The 15180-nt window shown below is 38.1% G+C and overlaps 1 protein-coding gene across 1 annotated transcript in view; it reads left to right on the top strand.

The window, feature by feature from the left end:
* ZNF568 (zinc finger protein 568) overlaps positions 1-14461 on the top strand; it is a 166859-nt gene extending 152398 nt beyond the window's left edge. The window contains exon 7 of the mRNA XM_058709370.1: positions 7911-14461. Within this exon, the coding sequence (XP_058565353.1) occupies positions 7911-8842 (932 nt within the window). The 3' untranslated portion in view covers positions 8843-14461. The remainder of the gene's footprint in view (positions 1-7910) is intronic.
* Positions 14462-15180: the final 719 nt, after the last annotated feature.

Here is a 15180-nt window from a genome sequence, read left to right on the forward strand (position 1 = left end):
ACCGCTTTTGCTTCTTCCTCCATTTCCTTAAGTTATGCATGTCTGTAGGATCAACCTGAGAAACAAATGATCTGTTTTTACAACCCTAAAGCTATTATTTATGTGAATTGCTGTTTCATTGAATGCATTTTCATTTTAAAAGATTTGAGCAGTGGATTTCTTTTTCCTGAAACTTAGTGCTTTCCTGAGCCCCTCCAAAGAACTTACTTGTTATCCATTCCAGTGAGTGATGCTACCAAAGGCTGCTGTCCCATAAGTGTTCCTCTGTTTTACAGGTGTTTCAATATTCATTCAGCAAACCACTTAGCATTCCTTATGTGCATATCCTTTCACCAGGAATACTGATGGAGTAGAAATCCTTGCTGAAAATATTATACCTTCCTTGTTAAAGTGGGCTTTTCATGAAGTGGTTAAGTAGGAACCCATGTTGCAAACTCGATTTTCTAATTAGACAAGAAGGTAATTGATGTTGATTTGTTACAGTATTTTCCCAAATCTGTAACTCTCTGAGATTTAATTTTAAGACTGGGGTTATGATAGAGATTTGATAGATTGAGAGTATGGAGTTACGTGATATTCCAAGAAGTCTGTGCCATGTAGACACCAATAAGTCAGTCCATTTTGAACTTACGTGGCGTATGCTCATCTTGGGTTGTTTCATTCTGAGTCTGGATCTTCCTCCATTAGTTCTGGCAGATCAGGAACAAGGAAAGTATAGGAACAGTACAACCAGATGTATAAAGTGTTGAGAAGTAAAGACTCATACTGCAAAAGAACTTTAGAGAACTTATGCAGCCTAGTACCCCAGAGTGAGAACATTGAATGTATAAGATGGGTTGTCATATAGCCAGTAAAAATGATGTCTATTTTAGAATTTTTCATGACATGGAAAAGTGATTAGGTTTTAATATTCTGGCATTTTTATGAACGTGAGTTTTTAAGAAATTATTAAATCACCAAGTTATATTCAAATCCTACTTTCAGAAATATACATTTTTAAAATTTTATTTATTTTGAGAGAGCGCAGGGGAGGGGCAGAGAAAGAGGGAGAGAAAGAATCCCAAGCAGGCTTCACGCTGTCAGTGCAGAGCCCCATGTGGGACTGGAACTCACGAATCATGAGATCATGACCTGAGCCAAAATCAAGAGTCGGACACTTAACTGACCTAAATTGAGTGCTTAACCAGGTGCTCCAGGAAATAGAAATTTTATAAAATATTTCTGAATGATTCAGACTTTTAAAAAGTATTTCTTTATTGGGAGAAGGAGAATACTGGGGAAGGAGATAGTCACAAGTGTCGTGTGGTGAACACAGTGTGCCGTGTATTTGTATGTGTGTATAGTTTAATTGGGAAACACCAGTCATATGAACTTTGGTTATTCCCAAACCTGGGGAGATAATGGAAGGAGATAGTGTCAAGAGGTTACTTATGTAGTTACAGTCATGGTCAAGCATGATGTGTGCACCAAGAATGCTGTATGCTCTGATCACTCTTGTTTCCACACTGAACCACCTGCATTAAAGGGCCCAGCACAGCCTGTTACCTTACTAATGTTGTCACCTTACTAAATTTCTTTTTCCATTTTTTTAATTCCATTGTAAATATTTTGTCCATTATTTTCACAAATAGTGTATTTATCTGTGGTTTCAGGGCTTCAAGTTTAAAGATGTGGCCATTTACTTCTCTCAAAAGGAGTGGGAATGCTTGCACCCTTCTCAGAAGGGTTTGTACCGAGATGTAATGTTGGAGAATTATAACAACCTGATCTCACTGGGTAAGTTTTTGAGCCCCCTAAAATTCAGAATTGGACTTCTGGAATTTTATGTTCTCTTAAGAATTTCTCATGAGTGCTTTTCACATTGCCTGGCTGAATTGATGCTTCTTGCTTCACAAGGAAAGGATTATCCCATATGAAGTTAGAAATTGGCTGCTCCGTTGGACAACTTTTATCTTTTTTGTACCTGTGACTTATACCCCTTTTGTTGACTCTTAACCTATTTACTCTTCCTTGAAAATCACGGACTGATTTTAATTCCGGTACACGCCTAACATAACTTTGTCGTTCCCCCCCCCCCCCCCCCGACCTTTTTTTTTTGAGCAGGACTTTCTGATTCTAAGCCAAATGTGATCTCCTTATTGGAGCAGGGGAAGGAGCCCTGGATGGTTAAGAGTAAGGAAACAAAAGAATGGTGCCCAGGTGAGTAATAGTGACTCTTATTGGGAAGACTGTGGCAGGTGGTCACCTAGGGAGCCTATGAGAAGGCATCACATCTGAGTTATTAGTAGGAAAGCTCACTGAAAAGGCCTGAGATCTGGAGAAGGAAGGATGTTTCAGCACAAAGCCTCAAATTTTCACTCCAGTTATCACTGTTGCTACCCTTCCTCATATTTGCCTCTGATTAAAGTGTACTGTTCAGTGGTTTTTTAGTATATTCAGAGTTTGCACCTGTGACAACAGTCTAATTTTAGAACCTTTCATCACCCCAAAATGAAACCCCATACCCATAAGCAATCAATCCCCACACCCAGTCCTCACCCTTTATTTCTGTAAGGTTGGTTGTGATATCCCTCTTTTATTCCTGATATCAGTATTAGTCTTTCTTTTTTTCTAGCTAAAAGTTTGCCAGTTTTGTTGATCTTTTTCAAAGAACCAGCTTAAAGTTATGTTGATTTGCCTATTTTTCTTCTTTTGTTTTGTTCATTTCCACTCTAATCGTTATTATCTTCCTTCTGGTATCTTTGGGTTTACTTGACTCTGTCTAGTTCCAAAATCTGATTTGAGATATTTCTTGTTTTTTGTTTTTTAATATAGGCATATAAGCTGCAAATTTCCCTTTAGGATCTGTTTTAACTGTATCCCATAAGTTTTGGTATATTAAGTTTTCCTTTCACCCAACTTGAAAGTATTTTCTAATTTCTCTTGTGATTTCTTCTTTGACCCTTTGGTTATTTAAAAGTGTGTTTTCTGTTTCCTTGTTGATCTTCTGGCTAGTTGAGCTATCCATTATTGAAAGTAGAGCACTGAAGTCCTCAATTTGTTGAATTGTCTGTTTTTTTCTTCAGTTCTGTTTTTGCTTCATGTATTTTGGGCCTCTGTTATTAGACATACATACTTATAACTGTTACCATTTCTTTTTAGCTTTTTATTTCAAAATAATTTAAGACTCAGAAGGAATTACAAAAATACCACAGAAAGTTCCCTTGTACCCTTCACCCAGCTTTCCCTAATGATAACATCTTACCTAATCTTAGTACACTGTCAAAACCAGGAAATTGATGTTGGCACAATAGTAGTAACAAAACTATAGATAGACCTAATTCAGAATTCACTGATGTTCACATACACTCATTTTTTAATTTTAATTTTTATTATTCTTTTAGGTTACTGTGATTTTATGATGTGTATATTTATATAACCACTACCACAATTGGGATACAGAAACCTCAGCATTTTTAATATTTTTAAAAACATTTTTTAATGTTTATTTATTTTTGAGAGAGAGAGAGAGAGAGACAGCATGAGCGGGGGAGGGCCAGAGAGAGAGAGGGAGACACAGAATCTGAAACAGGCTCCAGGCTCCGAGCTGTCAGCACAGAACCCAACATGGGGCTCGAACTCAGGAACGAAGAGATCATGACCTAGGCTGAAGTCATATGCTCAACCAACTGAGCCACCCAGGCACCCCTAAATATTTTTTATAAAACATTTTTGAAGCAATGCTATAATGTTTAGGTGAAAAAAGCATGGTACCTAACTTTTAGAGTCAGTGCTATTTCGGTTGTATAAAAAGGATTCTAGAAAACAATGGAAGGAACTAAAAGATAACAATGAATAACTTAGGAAGTAGCTAGGGTTAGGAAGGATGCTAGGCCTGCTGGAATTATTCTCACAGGGCATGAGAATGACCTTGTAGGGCAAAATAAGGGATTGTCTTATTAATAGGCCCCTTCTGGAAATAGTGTGTTTGGTAGAGAGGGGCCAAGTGTGATTATAGTTTAACACTTGGGGCTCTTTCTGGGCATTTCCTTGAATCATAAACCTTGAATTAATGGGCAGTGTTCAGACAAGGAAGAGCCAGTCTTACCAGGAGCCTGGACTTAAGGGCTGATTTAAATTCTTAATCACTGATAACGCTATAAGTTTTCTTTTTTAGAAACTTGGCCTGTGCAATGGCCAGAGAAATGAATGTCTTTTTAGGGGAGATGGTTATAGGTAAGGCACTGCTGTGAGAGAAGATTTGGGGCAATATTATCAGACTGGTAAGACTTTTCAGATTGTGACACATGATATGAAGCTGGAAGGATGAGTAGTAGGATCCAGGAGGTGTGGTGGGAATGCTATACCAGGTAGAGGAATCTCTTCATTGAAGGCACCAAGGAGAGAAAGCCTTGGGTGGGTGTCCTGGAAGACCTGAATGGAGGTCTACGTCATGCAGGGCTTTCTCACCAAGTCTAGGAGTTTAGAGTTTTTTCGTTGAGGACACTTGGCAGCCATTGGAGGTTGTAAACAAGATAGGGACATGATTGGACTGGATGTCCTTTAGGGATTGAATCAGAGGGTTCGTGAGTAAAAATGGTAAAACTTGCTAGGAGGCTGTTGGGAAGTCAAGATGATTTTGCATTGTGCTAGGATGAGACCATGGAGTAGGGAAAATGGAGAGATTAAAGATCAATGTAGGGGAATGATTCTGTAGTATGAAGAGTGATTGTGCAGGGTAGGAACAATGGGAGCATCCTTGATGGATATTACTTTTTGATTTGAATGTTCCTTTAAGGTCCAAATTTTTTATTCCAACCCATGCTTTTTACAGTTTTCCCTTTCTACCAGATTGTTTTTATAAAATATTTAAAATAACAGCATCTTCTGACACCTGATGTGTGGAACTTTCCATACAGCATAAAATGCCAACATTATTTTACCAGTCTATATAGACCTTAGTTTTAGTGCCCTTCTCTGAAGGACAGCCTTATAGCATTCCCCAGTGTAAGTGGTATTTTCATTCGATTGCAGATATAGACCATACATTAATCACAGAACAATTTTTTCTTACCAGTTGTTCTAGGTTTATCTCTCTGGATTTCCCAACTGTTTGTCTTTTCTGCAACTTGCTTTTGGCTGGTCCAACTACCCTGGACCTTAGCAAGAGCAAAGGGACTATCCCAAGCAACAGGGTGCCTGTACACAGCTCTGACAACTTACCCGAGCATCTCTCTTTGTCTCAGCCTCCTTGGTTTCCGAGTAGCTAAGTAACGGTCCAGTGTCATACAACTAGCAACTTGTGGGACTAGCATTCACAACCAGGCAGTCTGACTCTGTGTTCTTTGTCACAACACATTATGACTTCATATAAATGGTTGCCATAGTATCCTCAGTTTCCATTAGAATTTTTTCAGAATTACATGAAAGATTTTCATTGTTGTGTAAAGCTATCAGTTTCGTAGGGTACTGGTATAAGACATGTACAGATACACTAATGATGCTGGCTTGTTTGTGCCTTACCGCCATGTACTTGGGAAGTGCTGTAGAGAAGGCAGTGAAGCTGGGAAGGAGCAGAGGCCAGAAGACATTCCCCGCATCTGTTAAATAAAACATGAAGTGATTACTCTCATTCTCACTCTTCTAATGTCATTATCTGCAGCATGTTTCCCTTTATTTCCACTGGAGTATCCTTTAGTATTTAGTTAACATTAATTGAACTATGTGCTAGGGATTGATTATATAATGGTGAGTGAAATATGTATTATGCTGGTTCTAGGCCACCTTGGGAGAAATTATCCCGGTAGATAAACCGATGAACTAATGTGCAATTCCAGAATTGAGGAAAAGATTATGAAGGCAAAGAACAGGGTACTTGACAGAAAATAAAGATATTTACAATGAAAGAAACTGGCCATGAAGGAAATCTGGAGCAGAGCATTCATTGGAGATGAGCATTTCCTAAAAGTCTAAGATGAGAATGTAATTGGTATGATATAGGGGTCCAGTGGAGGCCAGTAGAGTAGGTACTGGTGAGTGTATGGGAGAGCATCTTAAAATGACAGTGAATAGGGAAGTAGCGTCCAGATAATGCAGAGTTTTGCAGGTCTGGTAAGGAATTTTGTATTTTATTGTAAGCACAGATGGGATGTACTGTATTTAAACTGTACTGTATACAAACACACTTTGAGTGTGATCCTCTTTGTGAGTGATCCTCTGAATCACTGAGAGAGATTAATAAAAATGCCAGTGGTCTTTCACTCATCAAAGAGTATTTACTCTGTGCAGATACAGTGAAGGGCAGACAGACAGTACAGAAGTAAACAAAGTATAATATCTGTGGAGTTTAGAGGTATATATACTGATGTCTGCAAGGTGGATGGATGGAGAGATAGAAGGATATGTGATAAGGCAAGTAGAGCCAGATATTTATTGTAGAATCTAAGTTTTGGGGATATGGGAGTTCACTGTCCCAATTCTTTTAATTTTTCTTTATATTTGAAAGTTCTCATGATAATGTTGGAGAAATAGATAAAATGGCATGTGATGATAAGTACATTGCAAAAAATAAGTAGAGTGATGAGGGACCTGATTTGTAAAGAGTGGTCTCAAGTTTGAGTAGAGGTCAAAATGGAGTAATTGAACAAGCCATATTAATATCTTAGGGAAAATATTTGCAGACAGAGATTCTGAAGGAGGGGTGTGCTTCACAGGTTTGAAGACCATCCCGTTGGTCAGGGAGTGGAGCAAAGTGTGCTAAAGAGAGGAGATCAGCAATGAGGTCAGACAGAGGTAGTGCAAGACAGGTTCAGGGAAGGTTTTGTAGACCTCATAAGAACTTTGACTTTTGCTCTGCTCAACAGGGAAATCCAGTGGAGAATTTTAGGCAGAAGAAAGGCCTGATCTAATTTACTTAACAAGAACACTTTGGCTACTGTATGGGATATAGGACAGCAACAGTGGAAGTAGGGAGACCTACACTTAGAGAAGTGTATTAGCTTTGGTGAGAAGATGGCTTTGGACAAGGTGGTAGAGATGCTGATAGAAGGAGTCAAAACCTGGATATATTTTGAAGCTAGAGATGAGAGGACTTGCTGTTAGATATAATGTCCTACGCCTTTAGATTTCTCATTTAATTGGTCTTAGGCAATTCCTGAATGTCATATTTGTAATGATCCTTTGCTAATTCTGATTTTCGCCAGGGGTGAAGAACTACTTCTTCACAAATTCCCCTCATTTTCTCTATTCTCATCCCCTCCCCCCAATCTGGGGTGTTTTGTTTTGTTTTGTTTTTTTAGTTTCACTGCTGTGTTTCACTATTTAAATTATTCACTATTTTTAGTTTGTCATTTCTACCTTAGAACTTTCATGTCCCCTGCCACATGAAAATACATCCTATTTTCTTTCTTGTTATCTTACAGATTGGGAGTCCAGAGGAGAAACCAATAATTTATTTCCAAAGACAGACAGTTATGAAATTAAATCATTGCAACTGAAGATAAAAAGAGTTGAAAGCTCTCACCTTGAGTGCACTAGGGTCAGAGATGACAGAGAAATGAAATGCCACTTGGAGAAACAACAGGAGGGACATTTCAGACAAGCCATAATAACCTCTGGAGAAGAGTCTGCTTCTGTTCAGTGCACAGTTCATGGAGTACTACAGACAATTCATACTAGAGCAAAAACCAATGAATGCAAGGGATGTAAGGAAGCTGTCAGGTGCCAGTCACACCATAGTCAACATGAAAGGAGTCCTAATAAGGAAAAAGACTCTAAATGTGGAGAATGTGGAAAAGCCTTTAATAGTAGGTCAGACTTAATGAAGCATCAGAGAATTCATGAAAGCAAAAAAAGTAAAGAAAGTAAGAAATGTGCCTACATCCATGGGTCTGAAGTTACTAAACCTCAGAGAATTAATACTGGTGAGAAATCTCATAAATGTAAAGAATGTGGGAAAGCCTTTCATTCTGGCTCACAACTTCGTAAACATCAAAAGATCCACATAGGTGAGAAACCCTATAAATGTAAGGAGTGTAGGAAGGCCTTTCCATCTACTTCACAACTTAATTTACATCAGAGAATTCATACAGATGAGAAATACTATGAATGTAAAGAATGTGGGAAAGCCTTTACCCGACCCTCACACCTCCTTCGACATCAGAGAATCCATACTGGTGAGAAACCCCACAAATGTAAGGAATGTGGGAAAGCTTTTCGTTATGACACGCAACTTAGTCTTCATCAGATAACTCATACTGGTGAAAGACGCTATGAATGTAAGGAATGTGGGAAGGTATATAGTTGTGCCTCACAACTGAGTCTACATCAAAGAATTCATACTGGTGAGAAACCTTATAAATGTAAGGAATGTGGGAAAGCTTTTATCTCTGATTCACATCTTCTTCGACATCAGAGTGTTCATACTGGTGAGAAACCGTATAAATGTAAGCAGTGTGGGAAAGCCTTTCGTCGTGGCTCAGAACTTACTCGACATCAGAGAGCTCATACTGGTGAGAAACCTTATAAATGTAAGGAATGTAAAATGGCCTTTACTTGTAGCACAGAACTTATTCGACATCAGAAAGTTCACACGGGTGAGAGACCCCATAAATGTAAGGAATGTGGGAAGGCTTTTATTCGAAAGTCAGAACTTACTCATCACGAGAGAAGTCATAGTGGTGAAAAGCCCTATAAGTGTAAGGAATGCGGGAAGGCCTTTGGTCGTGGCTCAGAACTTAATCGACACCAGAAAATTCATACTGGTGAGAAACCTTACAAATGTAAGCAATGTGGGAAGGCCTTTATTCGTGGCTCACACCTTAGTAAACATCAAAGAATTCATACAGGACAGAGGAGTGAATGAAGACATGTGGGAAGGCTCAAAATTTTATTGATATCTGCAAAGTCCTACTAGTTAAACACAAACCTACCGCCTGATTTTAAGGGATGTGGGAAAGCATTTGAGGATAACTTAATATCAGAGTTCATACTGTGGATACAAGGCCTTTTTTTGAGGGCCAGAATTTATTTGACGTGTTACTGCTATTTGATAAATGTTAGTGGTTGGGAGGGTTCTATTTATGTTTCAAAATTTATTGGACCATCAGTGTTCAATTAATGTAAAAGTGATAAAACTTCATGAATGTGAGGAAAGTGGGAAGGCTTTGGAAGGCAGTTAATGTGTCAGTGACAGCCCCACAGACATTTCTCAGCATCAGGATCATTTTTACCCTGTGGGAAATCAGAGGATTCTTAATATAAATGTCATATATATAGGAGACAAATTTGCTTTAGCTTAAGTTACTCATCTGGTAATTCTTGCTTGGGAAAGGCTATAATAATGTTAAAAATGCAGCAGGTTATTCTATCCCACTCAAATCTTGTTAAATATTTGCAAGCTTAACCTCTAAAAATAACCTGAACTGAATCATAGTGGGACAGGACTTAACCAGTGCTCAGTCTTTACTTGCCTTCACCATTTTAACTCATTTCTTATGGGCAAATGACTTAACTAGGTCTAAATTTTCTCACTTAAAAATTAGCAATATTAGCACCATCTTGTTAGCATTGTCAAGATTAAATAATTACATGATATCCCTTAGAATACTGTGTGGCTCATATCGAAAGTGTGTTAAATAAGAGCTGCTTTTATTACTTTATTTTTATACTTGTGGATGGAGATCGTATGAGAGGAAGGCCTTATGTGTGCAGTGAATATAGGAACATCTAACGTCATCTTTTTATTGAATGTCAGGTAATTCCTTCTGGAGAAAAATTAAAAACTGAAGTTTTCATTCTCCTTGCCTTCTTGCTTCACTAGGGGAAAGGAAATCAAGGCAAATTACAATTAGAAATGAATGACAGAGTGGGGTGCCTGGGTGGCTCAGTCGGTTGAGCGTCCGACTTCGGCTCAGGTCATGATCTCACGGTCTGTGGGTTCAAGCCCTGCGTCGGGCTCTGTGCTGACAGCTCAGAGCCTGGAGCCTGTTTCCGATTCTGTGTCTCCCTCTCTCTCTGACCCTCCCCCGTTCATGCTCTGTCTCTCTCTGTCTCAAAAGTAAATAAACGTTAAAAAAAAATTAAAAAAAAAAAAGAAAAAGAAATGAATGACAGAGGGACAACTACGCATTAACATTTGTAGGATGAAACAAAGCTATACCCAGGAAAATAACTTCTTTCAATATGGGTAGAAAATGGGAGATGATTAATGGCCAGGATTCATTGTCAGTACTTGGTGCACTGCCTGTTCTAATAGGTCCCCTGTAAACACACGTAGAAATCAGAGGAATGAGGGAGTGAATAAATATTCATCTCTGGTGTGTAGAAAAGCTCTAACAAAGTAAGTGCAAAGCAAAACAAACCAAAAACCTTGAAAACTTTTGAAATGGTAAAGTAAAAAACCCTCAAGCATCATGAATGAGAGGATATGTAACTACAAAAATGGAATTGTAAAGAAATAAGGCAATACAGTTGTGGCAGACACTGTTGGTTACCTACCCATTGGTGTTAGCCATTTTCCCTTTGCCAGGACTGCCCATCTGAAGTCTAGCTCTTGCTGTCCTAGTTTGCTTAATAATTGGACATATATATAACAGTCCTGGCCATAGAAGATCTGAGCAAAAGTTATACGTAGCCTTTATGTTAAATTTTCTTTCCTAACAAAGTAGGAGGAAATGGTCCTCTTATACCCAGGATGCATGTCTATATGTGTAATACCTGGAACTGTGGCCATTTTGCTACCACATGAGTAAGAGGCCGAGATTGGCACAGGGAATAGATTGGAATTACCTGCATCCTTGACATTGTTGAGCTAATGAAACAATGTGGAACTGCCCTGTTCCTGGACTTTGAGTAAAATGAGAAACTTCATGCATATCAGTTTTAAGTTTATACTCACTTTTTTATGATCTATCAGAGTCCTAGAAAAAAATATTTTCGTATGTATATACACATATTTATTCACCTTTAATTTAGTAAATTGGGGAAATGTTTATATTCAGCTTTTTATGGTATATCTGAAATTGTAGTAAAGCATTATTTTCTTAAATATTTTTTAGACATGTATATACATATATTCTACTTTGAATTAGTAAGACATGGGAAATTTTTTTTTTACATTCAGCATTTTATAGTGTGTGTTTATATTCTTTTTAAAGCATGTCTGAAATCCTGAAAGATATTTTCCTGAATAAAGAATCAATAAACTGATTCCTCTCATATCAGAATATCTAACAGATAAAATCTTCTAAGTGTTCAAGGTACAAAGAGTCACACTGTGAGGCTAGCATAACGCTTTTAAGAAATTTGGAGGGGTGCCTGGGTTGCTCAGTTGGTTAGGCATCCAGCTTCGGGTCAGGTCATGATCTCATGGTTTGGAGTTCAAGCCCCGAGTTGGGCTCTGTGCTGACAGCTCGGAGCCTGGGACCTGCTTCAGATTCTGTGTCTCTCTCTGTCCCTCCCCTGATCACACTCTGTCTCTCAAAAATAAATAAACATTAAAAAAAATTTTTTTTGGAAAAGGATAACATTCAAATCAAATCACCCAAAAAAATAATCCATTGTACTTATGTGAATATTAAAATAAGTTAAATCTAGCAGCCTATTAAAGAAAATAGGGTTGTTGGGGAGTTTTTTTGTCCAGAATATGATTCATGACTTGATCTGTCCAGTTAATTTTTAAGTAATGTATCAATGTAGTGTTTACACGTTGAAAACTAGACCCTAAAATAACTTTTTCCCAAAGTAGTAACTGAGAAACTATTAGAGCATATGCATATTCAGCTGCTGTGAAGTCACTGCAGTTATCCACTTAATCAGACCTCATGGGCTGTAGACACATTTGGAATAATCCCTAGTGGATTCCACTTACGTCTTGCACTTTAGAAAATAATACTTCAAATAAGTTTAATGCAAACATGTATTATATGGTAAATCAATTATAGCTAAATGTCAGCCCATTGGAGAATTTATAATAAAAATCCAAGCATTTTTTATTTTTTTGAGTATGCTCTATGCCCAATGTAGGCTTGAATTCCAGACCCTAAGATCAAGAGTCACATGCTCCACTGACTGAGCCAGCCAGGTGCGCCCAAGCATTTTTTAAAGGGGAAGTTATTGCTAAATTTTATCTGTACTGGCATAATTATTCCTTAAGTCTCTTCTTGAAAGTTGTACGTACTGTTCTAAGAGGACAAGCTCTGCTCTTAGGAGGAATTGAATTAATAAAGATAGGCAAAACCAGGCATGATCATGGTACTGGTTTCATTATAATTTCTAATATTTTTTGACATATTAAGAGACGATTCTCTTTCTTTTTTTGCCCATGTATACATTTTCCTTTTTTCAACACTTGAAAATTGTATTCTAATTTTATATAACAAACTATCAGGGTGCCTGGCTGGCTCAGTCTGAAGGATATGCAACTCTTGATCTTGCAGTCATGAGTTCGAGCCCCACATTGGATGTAGAGATTATAAATAAATCAACCTAAAAAAAAAAAAAAAAACTAGGAGCGCCTGGGTGGCTCAGTTGAGCATCTGAGCATCTTTTGATTTCGGCTTGGGTCATGATCTCATGGTTTGTAGTTTCGAGCAAGCCACGTGTCAGGTGACTTTCAGCATGGTACCTGCTTGGGATTCTTGGTCTCCCTCTCTGCCTTTCCCCTGCTTGCCCTCTCAAAAATGGATAAATCTTAAAAACAAAAACCCCACGTTCTCTTAATTGCCATTACAAAAGCCTTCCATGCTTTTTGCCATACTCAAGAAGCATGCCCACATCGAAGAAGTTTGCTTTGGTAGTGGTGATGGTGGTGTGTGTGTGTAGTGTAGCATAGTTTAAACGGGATCATGCTTACACATTAAGGTGCAATCCCCTTTTCTCACTTGGTAACTTACCATGACTGGGCTTCCTTCCAGTCAGTGCCTACAAGTGTAACTTTTTAGCTTTTAGACTCCTACATCATAAAGACAAAGCATAATAATATGCATCCCAATCTTCCACCAGTTCAGATTTGTTATTTTACAAATAATTAATTGTACAATTTTATTACACATGTATTATTTCCTGTTGGTACTTCTGTTGAGTGGATGGATTCCCACCAGTTGGATTCCTTGCTTTACAACATAGTGTATTTTAAATGTAGTAGTTAATGCCTTATTTTCTGAAATTCGCCATTAATCTAGAAATATATGCCCATTCCCAACTTCAATGAAGAATGAATCTTTTGTTAAATTGAGTGAAGAAAAAAAAGTGAGTTTAATTTGCATTTTCTTAACTGTCGGTGAGGTTGAGCGTTTATCATGTCTAAAACATCATGCCTAATGTTGCTGTGAATTCCTTGTTTTTATGTATTCCATTTTTTAAATTGGAGTAGTTTTTGAAGGAGTTTGTAGAAACCTTGTTTTGTTACATACTTTGCAGTTGGTTTTCTTCGTCTAGCATGTATTTTTTACCTTTTTTAATGGCAAAAGAAATCAACAGACTTTTTCTGTGAAGGACCAGATAGTAAATATTTCAGGCTTTGTGGTCATACAGAATCTACTCTGCCTTTGTAGTGTGAAAACATACATAAACCAGTGGTTCTTCACCAGGGGTAGTTTTTACCTGTCCTACTCTTAATCCCAGGAGACACTGGGCAGTGTCCAGAGAGATGTTTGTTTGTCAGTTTGAGGGGAAGGGCTGCTGGCATCTAGTGGGTAAAGGCTAGGGATGCTCTGAATATCCTGTAATGCATAGTACAGTCCCTTACAACAGATCTGGGGGTGCCTGGGTGGCTCAGTAGGTTAAGCGTCTGACTTCAGCTCAGGTCATGATCTCATGGTTGGTGGGTTCAAGCCCCGTGTCGGGCACTGTGCTGACAGCTCAGAGCCTGGAGCCTGCTTCCGATTCTGCCTCTCTCTCTGCTCCTTCCCCACTTGTGCTCTCTCTCATAAATAAACATTGGAAAAAAAATTTTAGAATTATTTAGTCCAAAATATCAGTGCTGAAGTTGAGAAATCCTGAATGTAAGAAAATGGGCATGGCTGTGTTCCAATAAAACTTTACACAACAAGCAACAGGCCACATTTAGGTATCCTTTTTGATGTATGATATCTACTTTTCTGAATATTGTTCCAGAATTCTCCTAATTTTTCCAAACTTTCTTGTTTATGTTAAATTTTCTTGACTAAAATAATTCAGAAAAACAGTAGCACCTGTGTGACTGGTGCCTACTAACTAGACATCTAATTGTTTTTTATTAAAATTTTATAAAAGAAGTAAATCATTTCATAAATAAGTCTTCTCTTTTCCCTTCAGTCCTGCTCTTCTCCCTGTGTCTGAAGAGGCAATAACTTGGTGCACGTACTATCTGTAAAACCAATACTTAGGTGTACACACAAATGGCACATAATATGGGTTTCTAGGAAACAAATGATACGTATTTCTGTAATTTTTCTTATTGACAATATGTGAGATCTAAAACTTGAAAAATACCTAATTTTTATATGCTGTGTTGTGTTTTTATACAGTTTATTCATTGAAGTCCATTCATGAACTAGAAAACAATTGCAGATAAGATCATTTCTATATGTTTTAGCAAGGAATTGAATAAAGGATATTTTGTAATTTGAAGAATTTTCAGAAGGCCAAGGAATTAGACTTCAGGGCTGTACGATCCAGAAAATAACAGGATAAAGGCCCAGATATACCACAAATACAAAAGCTCAGATACATGGTTTCTTGAACAGTACTTGAATGTAGTACTGTTCAAGAAAATCTGCTACTGCCACTTTATGCTCATCACCTAATGTTCTAAGGACTGGAAGCTAGAAACTTCAACAGCTGCTTAAGGAGAACCAGTCACTCCTGCCACTGTGAATCCTATCCCTATGCCACCACCACCCCATTATGCTCACTTCCTCCACCTCCAAGGTTCAGGTAGTGCCTGGTGGAACCTAGATTACATGCTAACTCCCACCTGCAGTGGAGTCCAGGTGAAGTATGTGGATCGTAATGAGAAATCACAATTTGGGATGATATGACAGATTCATTCTTGTCTGCCATCATCCCACTGAATCTGGTGGAACAAGTACATTTGCTGACCCTGGATGAAATCATGGACAGACCATACCCTGAGTCCACCATATAAATCAAAACTGTAAGCATTATGGATGGAGGACTTCCCTCCTTTAGCTCAGGCATGTTGCAGGGTGGGTGAGATGC

This window comes from Neofelis nebulosa, chromosome 17, assembly GCF_028018385.1.
Source record: "Neofelis nebulosa isolate mNeoNeb1 chromosome 17, mNeoNeb1.pri, whole genome shotgun sequence".
NCBI classification, from domain to species: domain Eukaryota; kingdom Metazoa; phylum Chordata; class Mammalia; order Carnivora; family Felidae; genus Neofelis; species Neofelis nebulosa.